This window comes from Anopheles arabiensis, chromosome 3 (genome assembly GCF_016920715.1).
Source record: "Anopheles arabiensis isolate DONGOLA chromosome 3, AaraD3, whole genome shotgun sequence".
In the NCBI taxonomy this organism is placed as follows: Eukaryota; Metazoa; Arthropoda; class Insecta; order Diptera; family Culicidae; genus Anopheles; species Anopheles arabiensis.
The window spans coordinates 67403350-67422897 of record NC_053518.1 but is presented as its reverse complement, the minus strand read 5'-3'; the positions used below and the strand labels follow the sequence as shown (position 1 = coordinate 67422897).

Here is a 19548-nt window from a genome sequence, read left to right as displayed (position 1 = left end):
ACCGGCAGCGACACCGGTGCGTGGCCGGCAAGATTGGGGCTGCTGCTGCTGGTGCTGCTGCTGCGGGAAGGCATAAAATTCAAGTAGCAATAAAACGGTGGGACACCCCGTTGTGCAAGTATAGTTGGCCGGGCAGTGCCTGTGTCATAGCACCCAGGATGGATGGACGGACGGATAGACGGACGGATGGACGGATGGACAGGGCGACCGGTCTCGGTGGTCATTTTGGCTCAGTTTTGGCGTTGCTGCTACCGGTAATGTGCTACGTCGTGCTGCGAACTCAAGGGAAGTCCACAAAGCCGGTAGCCGGTCTAGGTGGAATAGAAGGTTGGCGATTACAAATTGCTTAATGAAGCTAAAAAAGAAATTGGCTTAATGAAGCTGTTCGGAATAAAAAGAAATGCACTTATTTATATACTTCTCTACAAATGAGTTCAATTTTCAACACGATTTTAAACAAAAGTATTGCAGCAACCAATACATTCTTTCATAGAAATTTCCTTCTTCATTCCTTCAACTCTTTAACTCCAACTCATTCATCTGTGAAATTCCGGTATCGAACTCCACTCCAAAAAGCATGACGCCACAATGTCTGACCATACCACACGCACCTCACTTAGCGTGGAATGTCCGGCCGGGCACGATCGAACCCATCCACAAAACGGAATGACTCCAACGCGCTGGGGTGGATGCTTCAAGAAAACAATCTGCTCGCCCAGCAGAGGGTCAGGAATGCAGACACGCAACTTCCTGCAACGGCCCGAAAACCACCGCGATCAAACGAATTCCTGAGTGACAGATTTAAGCACCTCTTCTCGATGGGGGGTGGCCCAGACGTAGGTACCACATACACACAGACACGTACAATTCTGACACTGATCGTTTACTTGAACCGAAGGATCCAATGCTGGAATGTGTTGCCAAGAGGCCGTTTACGTGTTGAAGCAGCCAGTGGTTCTAACCGTGGTGAAGCAGTAATGTCTTTCAATAACGCCTAATCAAACGGTAGAACAGTACAAGTGTGATTGTGCGAATTTTTGGACAGTGTGAGAACTCCACACTGAGATACTTTCAACATCCCCCTTTGTAATGCCTTCCAAGAGGAATTCAATTGCCATAAACTTTGTCTAGCGTTTCTTGTACACATCGTTTTTGGGGGCAATTATTGTCCTCTGCTAAGTGACTGTAGTTTAAAGGCTTAAGTAGAAGATATGGTCAATGAATAGCAAACAAGACACACTGCTTCTTTTCATTCACCTCAAAAGGCTCAAAAGCATCAAAAGGATTAAACATTCAACAAAATTAACAGCACAACAAGACACTGCTGTTGATGGGGGACAGTGGAGAGGCGATCGAATACCGATTTACTAACAACATTGGGCGCATCTTCTTTTCTCACCTTTTGCCTCACTGGGTAAAAAAAACCCCGAGAAAAACGACAGTTAAAGACATTCCTGTTTCTTCGGACCTTGAACTGATTATTAGCCGGGCAGGCCACGCTGGTTTCGACGATTCGGTCATCATTAATAAAAACTTAATTATTATTTATTGAAGATTTTGATTCCGTTTATTAGCGTTTCGTTGCATTATGCCCAGCAACGAAACACAGCAGCAGCAGCAGCTTCATTCCGAGGAGATGCTTTGTTGCTTTAATCGTTTCCTTTCACACTTTTATTTTGTGACTCCGGAATCCGATTGCGGAACACAACGGGTTGGAGTGTTAAATATTTTGAGCATTTCATCACAGTCTGTTATCGTTAAGTCGGAGAAGAAAAGGGGATGCTTCTGAGTGAGTGTGTTTTTGTCGATCGAAAAGCTCCTTACAATTGTTTGTAGTCACTGAAAAAATGCATCAAACAAGAGATAGAATTTCGGCTTTGCGTTTTGAGCACAGATTTCTCAAATATTTTTTTAAAAATAACGTCGTTTAACGTCCTCAATTTACCAACCAACAAGCTACCGAGCGGGTGCCTTGCCACCACAATCTGAAACAATACGCCGGAAAGTGGCAATTTAGATTTGAATATTAATAATGCTAAGCTATACAGCGCGCGGGCCTTAATCAAGCGCTCCCGCGTGAACTTTGCCACGTTCCGAGCCGAGCACAGGGCCCCAGCAGGGCGGCGGCAATCATGCGGTGATCACCCAATTTTTCACCCAACCCAACACACTCACCAGAACGGAAGCGAGAAGCGAGCGGTGAGTGTTTGGTTCTAAAAATAATACTCCATAGCCCCCCATCAAGTAGTTTGGGGAGTGCTAGAGGAGGGGGTGCAATAAAATTAAATACTAAAATTTATCATTGGCTGATTATAAATTCATAAGATTTGTTTCGGAACGAGCTCGAATCATCATCAGCGGGAGCGGCGGTCGTGTGTGTGTTGGCGTTCGATGCCGCCGGCAGCACTCCTTCAGCACACAGGCACAGGCCTCAGTCAGCGGCATCGGCATTTATGCCGTCTGTATGCTAATTTTGCGGGGCCCGGGATACCTCAGACAGCACCTACTGGGAGGAGAAGAAAAGGCGAATGGATTTTCTAACACATTGCGCCGCTTTGTTTTATTGGTGTGTGATGAAGAAGGGAAATTGCTGGTAGCACGTGCTTTCTATAGCACACCGCTTTTTTTTAAATGTGAATACCGCCAGATTCTTGCTGTCACATAATTGAGTGGGAGTGTTTTCATTAAAGGAAGAATGTATTAAAGAAGAAGGATGTGCTTACGAAACACCTCACCTGCCGAGCGTGTTGAGCGTTTGTCTCAGACATTTTTGCAATCGCGTCATCGTCGGCTGGATACATTTTTGTTTGGAAAATTCATATAGGAATTAATTTTCTCGACCTTAATCGTATTGAGATTGCCATAAGAAAAGCCTGTATCCCAACAAAGTTGACAGTTTCTTCTATTGACTATAAAATAAGCTTAAATATGAGATCTGTGCTACAAGCAATAGGTTTTTGGATTCCCCAATGGATGAACGTCATTTTCGTTTAAACTGTATTAAGTGGTATATAATTTATCATAGTCCCTTCTGCGAAAAAATGGGATATTCTGAAGCGTTTGGTGCATGTCTGATTGTACTATATGCATCATTTTAATAAGCAATGCCAACCATTTTAAATTGCACTATTTTTCACATCTGTTTGCTTCTTATTGGACTATGAATAAGCTTTAAAAAAATTAAAACACAGCATCATTTTGTTATATTTTGTATCATATTTCTATGAGTTTCTAAAAATTGTGCAAGCTTCAGTCACAAATTGAACCCTATTAAATATTTAATTTTTGCTCAGCACTTTATTCACAGCTCTAGGACATACAAAATAAAGCAAAAAACAACCTTATCATCTTTAACAGGATTGTTTACTTACCCCTCTTTTCCACTAATAACCCTTTTCCAAGTGACAGTTGAAGAAAGTTCAAGTTGTGATTAATTAAAATCAGTTCGCCCCAACCACCGGGAACGAGGGAGAGAGTGAAAAAAACAACAACAACCTTCAATCCCTTCAATCAAACCGGTGCATCCTGACTTTCTCAACATCATCCCCTCTCTCTTTACCCAGGGTCACAAAACAAAGCAACAATAAAATGGCTCGCAAATAGCGGCAGGGCAAAAACAGTGCTCCAACTTGACGCACTCTCAAACCGCCTTGTTGAGGCTGGTATAGAGAGAGAGAGATCCCGCAAATGATCGTTAATTATTTGCCCCATTATTCGCACTTCAACCCCGGGGGCGCGCTAATGATGCAAATGGCAAATAAATTTTCAACCACCCGAGCTGATCAGCGGAAAGGAAGGAAAAGACAGGGAGAGAGACGATAACGACCTCTGTTTTTGTAACTGCACGAGTGCCCATTAAGTGCCGGTGGAAGACGTTAAAAATATAATTAATTTTATCATAATTAATTTTCACACCATTTCATTCGCAGCAAAGGCTCTAGAGCGTGAGGTGATGGAATACCAATATGCGACATGCCAATATGATTGAACCTGCGACAGGGTTAATGCTAGAGTGAGGTTGAAGGACTTTATTAAAATCATTTAATTATAGAAATTAACGCTTTTTTAGATTTTTTAATTATGATGATCATTTCAAAGATCAGAAAAAGATCATTTATTTAGTTTACAATTGTCTAAAAAATCATATCAGTTCTTACATGATAACACTTGTGTAAGATATAAACTAAAATAAGATATTTAAAACAATGATAAATTAACCTCCCATTACCTTCAATTCTTCCAAACATCACCATAAAAAGAGCATAATAGGCTGAACAATCTATCCAGTTGCATCTTGTGCATAATGCACATACAAACACGACACGCTAAGCGCTTTTTTACTCTCCCTCATCTGTTTGATAATAATCAAAGCCGCTGAATTGAGCTAAATCTTAAACCTTGGTGCTGCCAGCATGTCTAGAGCAACCCTCTGTACCGATCGTTCGTCAAATTCCATCTCCTCTGCCTTCCACCACCGACACCGACCAAAAGGGAGTCGTCGTCCTCGTTTTCGGTCTTGTTAAATGATCGTTGAAATGCCGGTGTAAAAATGATTAATGTACCTTCGTTCCATACCACTATCAGCTGCCACCCTTTTTACGGTCTTTTGTTCTCCCACTAAGGGGGGGGGGGAAGAAGAAGGAACAAAAATGTATCGTTAAAACGTTTTGTATCGTCCGCTTACTTAGACCACGAGCCGGAATAAACGATCGTCTGCTCGTGCTCCGTTTGTGCTTTTTTGTTTTTTCTCGCTGATGTCAGATCTCCGGGGCCACGACGGTCAGGACTGTCGGGAAGGATCATCGTAAGAAGGTGTGTTGTGTTAACGAAAGGTGTTTGTTTTCTTTTTGTTCGGGTGGACCAACCCTCAAATTTTGGGGGGGGGTTTTCTGAAATGGATCTTCGTATGTCGGGCACACTTGGGCGGGGGGAAATAATAACAAAAACATGGAAAGGTAAAGTAACGTGTAAAGCGTCTTTTTCATCGCATTATCCATCCCATTGTGGGTGCTTTTGTTCGGATTGATCTTATGACAAATGATCTTCAAGAGAAACAAAATCAAATTAGATTGAAAAATAAAACGAAAGTGAAGAAAAGTTAATAGAAGTAACAAAACGTGTGTGTTAAAACATGAAAATTTATATTGTTGAATAAAATTGCAACATACGTTAAATTCTTCAAAGTACACAAAATTAAACAGTTAATAATACCCGTAGCTTACTATTAACTAACTCATCGATCCATGATCACAATACTTAGTTTAAGGCTCTAAAACAACAGCAATTGTTTCAGTGTCCTACTCGTCGACTCAATAGCACACACAACCGGCAGCAGTAGTATCTGCGTCGATAACGATGGAAAAAAGGCATGCAACCCCCTACAAAGGAGGGAACAAATCAAGCAGCCCCCACACTGCCGCCCCTCATCTGTCCGGCCCATTGAAAGCATCTAATCATTTACAAAAGAAGCGAGAAATAGTCGCGCAGCATTCGAAAAAGAATGCGATCGCGGCGCGCCTGAGATGATATTCGTATCAGCAATAGCACACACAAAAACAAAACTCATCCACACAAATGAGCGCTGGCATGGGGCGTCGTTCCGCTTACAGCTCCGTGGCAGGGAACGATGAGAAAAGTAGAGGATGGTGTAGTAGAAAAAAATGAGGAGAGAAACACACACACAAGACACGACGGCTAAATAAGCATAGCGGGCCAGGGGCGGAAAGAATGCAATGAATGTAGCGAAAGATATTAATAAAGGTAAAGGTCCCGCGGATTGAACAGGGCGTGGAGCGATTTCTATTGATTTCGTGCTCAAACTGCCCACGAAACGTAGCGTTTTAATCAGCCGTACCGTGCTAGACACTTTTCAATCCACACCCCTCCCAAACCACACCGAAAGGACACGACGGCGTGCGAGAGATGCCGCGGCGGCACGATGGGCACGATGAATGGAGAAAAACTGACAGATCGAATCGAGCCGAATTGGACAAGGTTGTTATACAAAAAGGTGGTGGCGTGGTTGAAGGAGGGGGGGGGGACTGTGGAACGGTGGAACCTTTATTGCATCAATCATAACACCTTTTTGCCCCGTTCACTTCTCGCTCTCTCTCTCTCTGCTCGTTGGAAAAAGGGATTCAAAACAGCGCACCCCCGGCGAACACGTTGTTAGTGGAGATTAGACAGGCTGGTACAGCTTCCTCAGGTCTCCCCACCCCCCTTGAGACTCCAGTAGGTGCCATTTACACCCACGGCATGGACCCCCCCCGCGGGCACTGAAACGGAGCTTTTGAACGACGCGAGCTGCTGCGAGCACCACCACCACACCAAACACTCGCGCGCTGACACTGATCGAGCTTGTCATTGTACGTGGCAAGGCTTATTGATGATAAAATCATCAAAGTTGACCGACAGCTCGAGGGGGGTTTCTTTTTTGTTGTTGCTGTGTTGCCTGTGTTGTCCCGCTTTTGTGTTGTACGGGCTAGTAAGTTTCTCGCGCGCGCTTTGTCGGGCCGGGCGTGAGTAATGTGTCAATTAAGGGTTATATTTAGGGTGAGCAGGCGAATGAGGAGAAGAAAAAAAAGCACACCGAAAACGACCGCACGAATATATCAGATCACAACGCGAATCTCTCTATTGGTCAGCAATGTTCCTGTTTGCCAGTCTTGGCATTGTACTTGCTCGCGTTAAGCACTATAGGACGGGGGGGTTCGTCGCCTGCTCGATTGAAAGCTGCGCGATCGTGTGCGCGATCTGCCAATGGGATGGATGGTAAAGCCAAAGCTCTGCAAACTGCAAAGTGACAGTATCGGTTTGAATAGTTGCATTAGCAAAAAATACGAAGCAAATCTTCAATTGGGAATATCAAATGCCCAATGATAGTGCGAGAGCTTTCAGCCGTCATTTGACGAACTATTCATAAATCGGATGAATGAAGAGTTACCATTGAGGATTGTGACAAGCAAGTGAAAAGGGGGCTAAATGGTTCGGGATTTTCGGACGAATAAATCCTCCCGCTGACTAATGAGCACCTCAATACACCACATTCCGTGATGGAGTCGATTTGATTGAGAAGACATTGACGGGAAGGAAGGAAAGAAGGCCGCTCTTAATAATGAAATACTTTGGATTTTCACAGCACACAAACACAGCAACAACAACAACAAGTGTTGCACACTAAGGGCACACTATTTCAATCAAACCTTCCCTTGCTGTGTGCCAAACAATAGACATACCCCCCCGCGGGATGAGGAGAACCTGATCCAATCGAGGCCCCACAGAGGTTCGACAATTCATCCATTTTCTTTAATTTCCGCTCTCAATGCACTCGGAAACGAAATAATGAGGATGTTGGATTGTTTTCGGGAAAACTGCCGCTGTAAAAGCAACTCCCGAACCGACTCATTTCCTTCGGATCCAACAAACCCCCACCGGTCGTGTCACACCGGTTGACAGGTTGTTTGAAAGGGGAACGCTCCTCAGTCGCTTTTTCTTCTTTTGCCCGCCGCTGCCCGTTCGTTGTCGCCATTGTGTCGCCATTGTTTTCGTCGCCCGTCGACGGGCCGCCTTTTTTCCCGTACTGTTGGAAGAATGGCTGTTGTTTTGTGTGTTCCATTGGAAAATTGAAATGAAATAATGAACTGAATCCTAATGAAAAGCCAATGCTGCCAATGCAGACGCGCGCGCGCTTGGAAGGTGGGATGATGGGGTTTGAGGGCATACACACACACAACTCTTTCCAGCGTCTCGTTACCCTGACGCCCCGAGCTGCGCGTGGTGTGGGGAGTTGCATGGTTGCAGGTTTTGCGTTGTCCCGGTGATGCCGGTTTCCCTGTTGGGATGTTGACTATTTGTGGGTATGTGTTTGTGTACGTGTCCCAGACAGGATGGCATATATATTGGGTGGCACTGAACGGTACGCTTTGTTCACCACTTTTTTGGCTTTTATTTCACCTATTCGAGACACGTTTTTTCCTTCATGCTTGTGTCGCTACCGTTGTGTGCAGGGAGATGGGTGTTTTGTTTTTTGTTCGTCGATTTTGTTTAGCAGGTCTCGAGAGTATGAAAGCTAAGAGCTCATAAAACGGGGAATAATTTAAAGTGATTGTCGAAGGAAGTATTCATGGGACTGTTTTCGTTTAAGCAAGCAGTAAAACGTCTGTGAACTTGAGACTGAGTTTGAAAATGATTGTCCATAAAATGAGGATCAGCTCATAGAATTCCGTTAAAAAGTCGGAAAACCTATTCTATACTATTCTAGCAATTTTCCATCGCTCTGTGTATAGAATTGATAAGAAAAAGTGCGTTGAATAAAATAAGAAATAGAAAAGTTACGAGCAAATGATGTCCAAGCAACACTTCTTATCCGTTTGATACTGTTGTTACAAAACACTGTTACACTTTCAATCGGCAATGGTGCTGTAGTAACATTTTACATCACTATGGGAAAGCATTTTTTGTACACAAAACAATTTATACTTATTCCTAAAAAATATAAATATATTGTTTGAACCTCAAAGACTATCGTGCAATGTTTAATAGTTTGTTTGCAACATCGAATGGCATATGCAGAGGCGAATTTATCCATCCCGGGGTCCTAAGCGTGGGATCGAAATGAGGCCCCAAGTTTCAAAACGAAAGTCCCAAAAATTATTTCGCATTTATTATGAATATCTTTCCGAATAGCAAATACACAATCCTGTTTTCATTAGGGATTGATTTTGTTCTGTCGTTTTATATGGCAGCTAGTACATTATTTTAACATTATCTAATAGTCTTCATGTATTCAGACTTACATATTTGGCATATTTTTAGGATGTCCATTATCGTTGTTTTCGGTAGTGCAAAAAATCCAAACCATATTGAAATACTAGCCAGTGTTCGGTGCAAGGAAATTTTCACTCTCTATTGAAATTTTTAAAAACAAATACTCATTTAGTCGTTTTACTAGGCTAAGAGTATTTTATATGGGAATGATTCAACCGATGAAATGATAAAGTGTTGTTATTAAAACTCCGGACTTTCCAAATTTCAGTACAGATCTGGTTGGTCTACCTTGATTCAGTTACCCAGATATTAACCAATTGGATGACTGTAACGACCTGACAATTGGTGTAGTACAGTTAAAAGGCATATTTGGAAAGCCTGACAAAAAAACTGAATTTTATTCGTAAGTACTTTTGTGTTTTTAGAACAGAGTTTGCCATTCATTTGTTTGCTCAATCTTGTACATGAGAAGTGAAAGCCACTACACAAAGTTTGTCTTGCTTACTGTACTTGCTTATTTGTAGACTTTTCTTCCTTGAGATCAAGACCATCGCCGAATTTATTAAAGAAAAAAAAAAACGTCCTAGGACCTTTTTCATGCTTTCTTGTCATGAGAGGTTTTATTTATATATAAGAGTGCAAAAAGAATGTTCAGTTTGTGTAAGCGTTCAAAAATGATCTTCAAAGCTCGTAACAACTTTCGATTGCTATAAACGTTATCAACGCATTCCACACACTTATTTGTAAGAATGTACTACTATCAGAAAGATGTAGCTTTCCGTTCATAACTGCGATATTTAAAAAAACGCTTCTAAAAGTGCTGTGGAGCTTTAACTCGGGGACCCCTTTAGGCCGGGGTCCCCCGCGGCCGTTCAGTCCGCAGTCCGGACATATGGAACATTTCGAAAACATTTAATTGTTTGAAGGCTAATTTTCATTGATTGTGTTTTAACTTAATAGTCAATCATTAATTTTGATGGTATCGGGATAAATTATTTACAAATAAATTAAACAATTTTCAATATGAAGGCCTAAACAAAAGTCTAAACTACTCCATACAGCAAATGGATCATGTTAAGGGTGTCACTTGTTTAGTTACGATTCAAAGAAGTAAAGGTTGGCATCAGAATTTCAGTTGGCCGTTTTTTGTTTCCTTCTATTTGGAAAATGTTCAAAAGCAGCTTAACATTATTTATTTGGGCTTTTTATCATTACTTTTTTAAGTAATGGAGCATTATTTTTCCAGTTTTTGAGTACTGAGAAGAACAAATTTGAGTTCTATAATACATATATATTTATTCGTCGTATTTTCAGAAGATGTAGAGACAAATAGTCCTGATTAACTATTTGATGACGAGCAATTGAAATAAATCGAAGCCAATAATTGCTAATTTATAATTCTTTGTTTTTATTGTTCCTAAAATAAGTTAAGATAAAAGTTCACATTTGACGCGCAGTCTGATACATTTTGATCACTATTCATCATAATCAAGAGGTCTTAACCTTCTGACTAAACTGCAAGAAGGAATTAAAACTGAGAATTAATCTATAAGTAATATTGATGTTTTGCATATTTTGATTGAATTAGGATGAAATATAACCCTCAATGTTTTCGCATGGAAAATTAACCAAATAATTTCAAATTACCTTGGACGTGACATCATACAAAACTCACAATAAATGTATCAAATGAATTGATCAATTGTTTATGGTGGCAATACCCATATGGCTTTCCCATATATACTATCTTTCATTCACACTGTCAGCTTTAACTGTGGCTTCAAACACCATGGCAAAAGTTCACTCAATATTAGCACATGATTTATCGCTTTATCGTGTGTTTGTCCTGTACGAGTGCTTCAAATAAGTCAGCTCATCCGCCCCACTTAACAACTTATGCTGGTTCTCAATGTGTTTCCAATCCAACCACCGACACCAGCAGCTAAACGGAAAGCAAAAAACATCTTTTCGCATCGTTACAATTTATGGCTTTAATTAGTAACTTCTTGACTGGTGTAGGGCAATCGGGCTGCGGCGTACGCGGATCCATCGGTTGCCACCCCCGAATAATAATAATAATGCGTCATAATGCTCCACTCAATGCGACATAATCTGTTCAGTCCCAAACACACAAACACAAATGCCACCACCACCAGCACATTATTGTGTTTCTCCCCTCCTACCCCTACAGTGCCATCAATGTGGCTCATTCTTCCCCACTGACAGGTCCAGGGCGAAAAAACCAGGCTTCCTCTAGAGTGGCATTAAGTAGAATGAAACTCCGACGCTATCATCCACCCGGCGGCTCCCTTTCAACGGGAAAAGTGGTGCCATTTTCCTGCTATCCAACCCCCCAACCGCACACAGCGCAAACAGTGCAGACAGAACAGCAACAAACAAAAAAAAGCCAGAGAAAAGACGAAATATTATTACATTCATCATAGCAAAACGCAATCCTAAAGCTTAGGATGGTTTGGGGTCGGGCCCGGCATTCGCAACGATGGCAGCAGCGGACGGTGGCACGATAATTGGAGAATTATGGTATCATAAGCGTCGTTTTCCGTCGGTTTTTCTCCGACACCCTCCTCTCTTACCTAATAACGTCACCGAATGTCACCGAATGTTTCGGTGGCCACTTGGCGCACGGTGGTCCGCGCCGCGATGCTGTGCCATTGAATCGGGGGAAAACCTTTTCCTTTTCAAATGCGTTGCAAGTGGTTACGAGACGCGAAATTGTTACGAAAAATGCTCAATGTCACCGAGGAAAGGGCCTTCCCAACACCAGGGTGGTGGAGAGGAGAGAGAAGTTTTATTTAATGATGTTTTTCGAGTGCACATTCATTTGCGAGTTTATCGTTTCATTGAAGCGTTATGAAAGAAGCGAGCATTCAAAGCGCCATCCAATAGTGTACGCGCGCATTCTGTGCAGCTTTTGTCCTCCCATCCGCCGTGGTTACATTGGATGGGGCGTCTGCATCATTTACTGGTGAATCGTTATTTATGCTCTGTGTTTGCTGTGTGTTTGTTGTGTGTTTTCAATAAGTATACAGCAGCGGCTGGGAAAATTGACAATTTTCAAGTGTTCTTTCCCTGGTGGCATAATGTTTTGTTTGGCAGCAGCAAAATCAACCGTTGCGATGTTCTTAAAAAGCATCCTCCTTGCGTGGTTTGCGTTTCTCTGCGTTCGATGATCGTAAAACGCAATTTGGCTCCTCTGACCCGTTCCAACTTATGTGCTTTCAACGCTGTCAGCGACGCTTTTGAGTCGAGGATTTCGCCGACTGAGTTTAACTATCGTAATTCTGTTCAAGTGCTGAATTCTGCCCCATAGCGTGCATTGTGCATTGTAAAATATTGTTCAAATGGTTCGAGAGGGCATTACTATCCATCAATCAACTAATAGATATAAATATTAATTGTACAAGCATCAAATACAATATTGCAATAACAAGGAAACAAAATGTTCTGTAGGATTTTGCCAAAAGTAAAGCAGAACGGGCAGCAAATAACAAATTAATTAACAAATAATCTTTACAATAACATTTTACATGCTTCAATGATCTACTCATAAAAGCAAAATTGTTACTCATACACGGGAAATTCCTGTTTTTATGCGTTTCAGGATTATATTTGTGTTAGTTTTTTTGTAATTAACCTTTCTGTGGATAACATTTTCATTTCCAACATGTTTCTCGTTCATTTTATTCCAAATTTTAAAATTAGTCCTTATCTGTTTGTTCCTTACCGCCTAAAGTTATGCAATATGTGTTGCAAAATGTTCTTTTGGAAGGTTTGATTGCATTGAGTATACAGTCTGTTCCCGAGTTGCACGGTTCTCGACTTACGCGGATTCGGAGATACGCGGTTTTCTAAATTTGACAGATTAAATATCAAATCAGTACAATTTGCTTCAGGTTCGGTATAAATTGCATTTTTGCAAACAAATTGAAACTACTTAAAAGCCAGAAATATAAGAATTTTCTGCACGAATCATATCAAATAAATGATGAAGTGTATAAAAGTATTAAATTAAATCAAAAACGGGTAATCAATAGTATTTTAGTCAAAAAACGTGAAATTCGACATACGCGGATATTCGAGTTACGCGGATTCGTCGGGAAAGCAGAAACCGCGTAACTCGGGAACAGTGTCAAAGTCAAAATGTCAATTGTATTATTTCTTTAATTTCTTTAAATTTCTTTAATGACTCGCACTCTTGCTTTTGGATTTGAAACTAGCAAGGTTTCTAAAAATAACAAATTACTGAGGACTTTTTTGTCAAGAAAGATGTTTTTTTCCTCATTCAAATGCGTTTAATTGAAAATAGACATCCAAAAATAAATGAGAACTATGGCGGATATTTCTTAACATTAATTACATAACACATTTAACATGACATTTACTGTTATGCCATTTACAGCGGAAAGGCACAACTGTAGTAGTGAATGAATTTTTTTTGCTACGTTTTGTTTTAAAAAGCACGTGCCGGTTTGTCCATCATTACCGAACGCAATACATAAACGAGGTGCCGTTTCCCAGTGATTGATTTATTGTTGTAATTGTGGCGAAAACTTTCCAAGCAATGTGGCTTCAGTACAGAAAAAGGTTGTAAAGTTACGCACTGTTGAGAGCATTTTTCTACGCCGCAAAAGGGCTTCCATTATTTACAACCGTTGCCAAAGTGCAGGTTTTATTTGCCGGAAAGATATTTTTATGCTTTTGTTCTATCGTTCTTGTATCCCTGGAGAGGGAGAGAGAGCGAGCGAGAGTGAGTGAAAAGCGGGAGCTCCAGCACCCAAACCCCGGAAGAAAAGGACACGCTGACTGACCTCCCCGAAATGGGATTGAATTTCACTTTCATTCACCTCGAAAAAAAGGGTTTTCTTCACCTTTACTGCCGTGCTTGGCGGAAACAGAAGAGGGAAAACGCCAGGCAAATTAGACGAACGCGCGCTCTAATTGAATAATACTGTCGCGCCTTACACAATCGATCCGCCGCCATCTTTTGGAGTGGTGTCCGACCTCATTCTTGGGCGCACACGTTTTGACCAACTTTTCAGCGGAAAAGTGGATTCGGCTCTTCGGCGTTGGTTATTAAGACACGTGGCCCACTTGCAACACACAGCACAATGCTGTGTCCGCCCGTTGCACGCAAAGAAAGGAACAAAAATGTGTTTGTTTCTAAGGAAACTCGCTGCTCACGCTGATGCTCCCCGTCGTCGAACAGCCAAAGAGAGTTGAGGGTTAATCCGCACAAAACTCCACGCTGCACGCAAGTTCCGTTTTTTGGAGGTTGTAAAATGCCCGAACGATTGTAATGAAGCCGACGCGGTGTGCTTACTCAAAAACTGGGAAGGTCACCTCAAAACGAGGTGCAGTTCCTTCGAGAGTGTGAACAACTTATATGGACAGCACCAGCGGAGGGAGCAGCACCAAACTCACATTTGCTAATACGACTCAAATGTTTAACATATTTATTATGCTCACTTCCCTAATCTGTTCCCCCTCCTATGTTTTGTCCTCTGCCATGGGACACCCTTCACTGTTTTTCGAGCCACTCCTGTTGTCGAAAGCATACGGATCCGATTAAATAATTTGCTCGCTGCTCGAAGGAAGAAAAAACCAACAATTCCCTCCCGGGCGTATAGGCACACGTTGTTAGCTGGCACACGGTTGGCTTTATGGGAGGGTGTGTGTGCTCTCCTTGCGTACCAAGTGTGAGCAGCGGACGTTTTGTTCGAGGCGCACGGCGAAGGTTTTTGATTTTGCCGTCGGCTATTTGCGCTGCAATAATGCGTCGCTCTGTCTGGTTGGTTTTTTGAGCCGGAAACATTTTCCGCTCGCAATGGGAAAATTTCTGCAGAGCTGCATTGTTGGTAAGTGGCAAGGTCCTTTGCTTGTGTTATTGTACAATGTGGATAGAATGTGGTGAGAAGTGTAAGGCTATAATTTTTTGTCGCATTTTTGATACCCCAACCATTGGTTGTGACAGGTATTTGGATCCATATTTGCGGTCCATCTAAATGGATTTCTAACTGGAATTCTTCCCACTGTTTTGTAAAGTATTCGTTTGAATTCTGTTAACGAATTTATTTATTTATTTGTTTTTTTTTTGAAGAATTTGAGCCCATTGTCCTCCTTTGTCTCTTTAAGTCAAAAATGAAGCGCAGTTCTAAAATCTAACATTCTTTTTTGCAAGCCATTTCCGCAGAAAGCTAGACATTTCGGTAGTTGTTAAGGTTGTTAACATAACAAATTGAATACTGTTTCATTGGTTTTTTTTGAACATCAGAAAATAATATCCTATGCTTTGTAAAAATGCATTCAAAGATTTACCACATTAAATAGTTATTTGATGTTCGTAGTACACTTATTGTATCTGTTTAAATCATGTTCTTTACTCCTTATCCTAGGGTTTTACTCATTTTACAATTTAATTTTGAAGAACCTGAAATCGGTCCTTAAAACATAATAATTAGCGTACGATATTATTTTGATACAATTATCTACAAGTATTTTTCAGTAAGCACGTCAAGACAATACTTAGAATTACATATTTTTCAAAATTTAGTGTTGAATGTAATTATCATATAATCTTTGTAAACTTTTGTGAAAACTCTTGTGAAACTACCTTAAGTTGAAAAATCAATTAATTTAGAGTTCGGAGACAGCCGGTCTTGTAGTACAGTCGTCAACTCGTACGACTTAACAACATGCCCGTCATGGGTTCAAGCCCAAATAGACCGTGCCGCCATACGTAGGATTGGCTATCCTGCTATGGGGGGAAATCAATTAGTCACTGAAAGCCAAGCCCACAAGTGGTACAGGCAGGCCTTGACCGACAACGGTTGTTGAGCCAACGAAAAAGAGAAAAAAAAAATCGGAGACAACTTAGAGTTTGTTTCCCAATCAACGTTTTGTTGGAAAAATACAGCTTTTTTACTGTTTTTCATTACTGTTCAAAAATAGTACTCAAAACAATGCCACAATTTAATTAAAGATATAGAAAAAAGAGCTTTTCAACTCCTTTACTTTCCTCGTACAAATTCCCGTCTGCCAAGCACCCACCGCACAGATAAGATGCAATCACGCACCACCCCGCACCGAAAGCATCAAACCATACAAACCGTCAAGATGTTTATTTTTCTTTCATCAGCATTTGTGTGGTTCACATTTTGACTCGACTCGAGTCTCATCATCTGCTTTGTTGCTATTCAGCGGCGCATACAGCGGCGTAAGATCTGAAATTTAGACAGTCTCTCGGCTTTCTCGGCTAGGCCGCGCAAGACGACGGCAAGGGCACGCGCGCACGTACGGGCATCAATATCGACGGTTTGCGGTGTGGAAAGGAAGGGGAGTGGGATCACAGCATTTCATCACGACGACGACGACATCGAATCGGACGGATCAACTTCATCAACACTTCAGTGTCATTCGGTTGAAAATGGATTCAAAAGCCTATCATCAAGCCACGGTCAAACAAGCGCCGTCGCCGTGGTGTGCCGTATTGCTTGTTGATTTGAAATGTTGAACAAACACTCACACGGCTTGCACGAGAAGATATTGCTTTTTAACGGAGATTGCTCCACAGCAAAACCTTCCCTGCCGGAGATGACTCCGACTCCGACCGGGTAATGAGCTCTGGTTTCGGCTATCTCTTAATCATTATCATCGTGCAGCCAAACCGGGGGAGGCTTTTGTAGGCTTTGTGCTTCATGTCGGTGCTAGATGAGATGGAAATTAAGACAGCACTTTTGTATTTGAAAATTAGTGCAGTCTAGGCGCGGGGGGAGTAGTGAAAAAACAAACACCTACAGAGCACGATCTAGCACTACTTGAAGTTGTCATTGTATGAAGCTTTTGAAGCTTCATGAGGAAGATTCGATTACTGGAATGCATTGCTCTTGTGTGGTGTTGAAGATGCCTTTTATTATCTTAGGCTTGAGCACATCTAATGACTCTGCCCCATATGATGGAACAACAAACCAAAGCGGGGAAAGTATAGCACATGGCGTCTTTTGTTTAGTGGGGTTAAGAGTTTCCACAATAAATTGTTATTTCATTTTGGTTATTCATTGAATACTGTTTATTCTCTAGCTTGATCGTCACATGAATTCTATTTTATTTTCGCTGCCCGACAGCACAGGTGATAATTTTAGTGTACATAAACACCTTCCATTGAACGGAAGGTAACAACAAATTAGCACCACGACATTAACGATCTATAAAAAAAGCATCAATACAGCGATGTTTGTTCAATTTTGTTTGCTTCAATATAAAGTTCCCCGTTATAAATACACTGCACCAACAAATCGATTATGTTTTGTAAAGTTATTTGGATGTGCAAAAAAGCATGTTTTGTCGTCGCTGTTGTCAACTGTGTTAGGTGTGTTTATGGACAGCAAATCGATGTGTTTGCCTTGCATTTAAGTATTACTATAACAGCTAGCCGGATCATTCTTCAGATACGCATGAAGTTTGACTCGCAATTAGTACACAACCTGCTTAAAAAGCCTTACAAGTACAACCTTATGATTGATAAGAAGACACAAAATTGTTCCATACATCATACTCACACTTGCAGCTTTGATGGCAAATTTAAAGAATGAGAGAAAAACTTGTAAGAAATTTCCTCTTCAAATTAACAGTAACACACACCACTCCTTTTTTTGAGAAATTTAGTTTCACTCTGAGAACTCTTATCATCGATTATTGTCACCTCTATCACCTTAATAATCACTTAAAAACTCATTTTCTTTGTAAGTGCTGGCTTTCTTTCTTCACAATTGTTTGGTGGTTGTTTTTTACACAATAAACACACATTTACTCCACAAAGCTGTAACAATTGTATCATATTCGAAATGCGATCCGTTTATAATTAGTTGCGCTACAGCAACCGTGCGGTTCACGCACCAATGCACTGCTCCACCGTAAGCTGATTGTGAATCACAATGTAACGTGTACGCACTAACCCGGTTTACTACAACCACTATCATTCACATTCTCACCCTCTCTATCCCTCACACTCTCTCGCCTGTCACACACTATTGTTTATTCGCTTGGGACTATCCTCTCCCCCCCCAACACGTTAGGGGTCCCATCGTCAATCGCGGAATCAATCGATTTGTCACCCATCCGGGCAACCCGACGGCTTTTTCGGGCCTGGTGTAATGCTCTCCCCGGCCACCGCGCTTTCCCACTGCCACTTAACAAAAAGAATAAAGCACACAAGCCAGGATCAACGTGCACACAAAACCACCCTGTGGCCCCAACAAATGTGTGCAGTGTGTAGCCTGTCCCTGGGTGGACGAGTTCGCGTTTTGTTTGACCAAGCGTGCGTCGTTACACGTCGCCGGCAGCGGTACAGTAGCCACACTGCGATAAGGATTTGCTGCGACCCGGTTTGTGCGCCCCCGGGAAACACACACACAAATGCACGACCCGATGGAGCCACAACCCCACACACGCACACGTACATACAGACACACACATGGAGCCCGAAGCGATGCCACGACCCATTGCAAACCATCGATACGGCATGCAAAGCAGCTCGGAGAGAGCGTTACGCTTTTTGCGTTACTCAGACGCGCGCTGGAGCTGGTCGTTCCGGTGGAGAAGCATTGGGATGGAATGAGATGAAATGAGAACCGAACGATAGAGAGATAGAGAGGAGGATTGAGACAGCGACTCAAAACCTGTTTCGGCGGTTTTTCGTTCGTCCTCAGGCGACAGGTGAGAGAGGCCATCGACGTTTTGCGAGGGGGAGCTGCTGCCGTTCGTGTGCGCGTGCGCATTACGGCGGCAAAAATCCTCCAAAACTCTCCGCACGGCGCAAGGATCCTCCAGCACACGCCGAGGAGGTCGTCCTCGAGCCTCGTTAGCGCATGTGCTGTCGCGTGTGTTCATGCCCGCATTGTTCCAGCCGCTCCGATTGGCTTTTGGGTCTGCGGAATGTGTCAAGCAGCTGCTTCTTCACGGCTCCATCCACCCTCCTGCGCACGACAAACGAACGTAGAAGGCGTTGTCTTTTGTTGCAAGCGCGCTTAAGAGAGAGAGAGAGAGAGTGAGTGGGGAGACGAGCAATGGAAGCGATGCTTGCTTATATCGCGTGCGTGCGCGTGAGCGAGTCAACTGTCTGGCTGTGTCTTGGATGCGTGCAGCTGCCCGTGTCTTGCCGCAGCAAAGCGGGGAAAAAAGCTTCTCCTGCTGTTGCTGCTGTTTGGCGCAGAAATGTGGCAACAGGGCGCCTGTTTTAGGTTGCTCGTTGGAGACTGCTCGGGAGTTGGGAGCGTGCGGCGAAGGCAAATCGAAGTTCAGCGACAATGGCATTTAAATCGAACCGTCGGAGACCGGGTTGTGGAGCAATGTCAGCCGGAATTAAAGGATTACTTTACACACATTTGTGCACCATTTTTTGAAGGTTTCGAAAAGGAAATATTGGAGCTTGTGTGTGGGGAGGATGTTTTTTACGTATTTGTTTGGCAAAAGTGCAGATGACACAGCGCTCCAGGCACCTAGTTTCAATGGTGGCAAATCAATAATGGTATGCATGACATTGTATGTACGTTTGTGCTCGGGCAAATAGGGAGAGACTGGTTACATTTTAACCTAAATTCAATTCAATGTTCAACTTGCTGTTGCAAAACAGAAGAATGTTTTATCATTCTTAAGGACCTTTTTTTCCTAAAACAACTTAAAACCCTTTATGCTTATTAGACTTATTGGCCTTTTTTGTACTGCCAATGGTCACATATTGTTAATGTTGACAAATTTTTAGAAATT

The 19548-nt window shown here is 42.2% G+C and overlaps 1 protein-coding gene across 3 annotated transcripts in view; it reads right to left on the bottom strand.

Moving 5' to 3' along the window:
- The window catches only part of LOC120903195 (transcription factor Sox-19a), a 47738-nt gene extending 29502 nt beyond the window's left edge, over positions 1 to 18236 (bottom strand). Inside the window, exon 1 of one of the 3 annotated variants that reach the window (XM_040312469.1) lies at positions 17332 to 18236. In XM_040312469.1, coding sequence (XP_040168403.1) covers positions 17332 to 17336 — 5 coding nt within the window. In that variant the 5' untranslated portion in view covers positions 17337 to 18236. The remainder of the gene's footprint in view (positions 1 to 17331) is intronic. The other 2 variants (XM_040312470.1, XM_040312471.1) reach the window with 2 other exon arrangements.
- Between the last annotated feature and the right edge of the window lie 1312 nt (positions 18237 to 19548).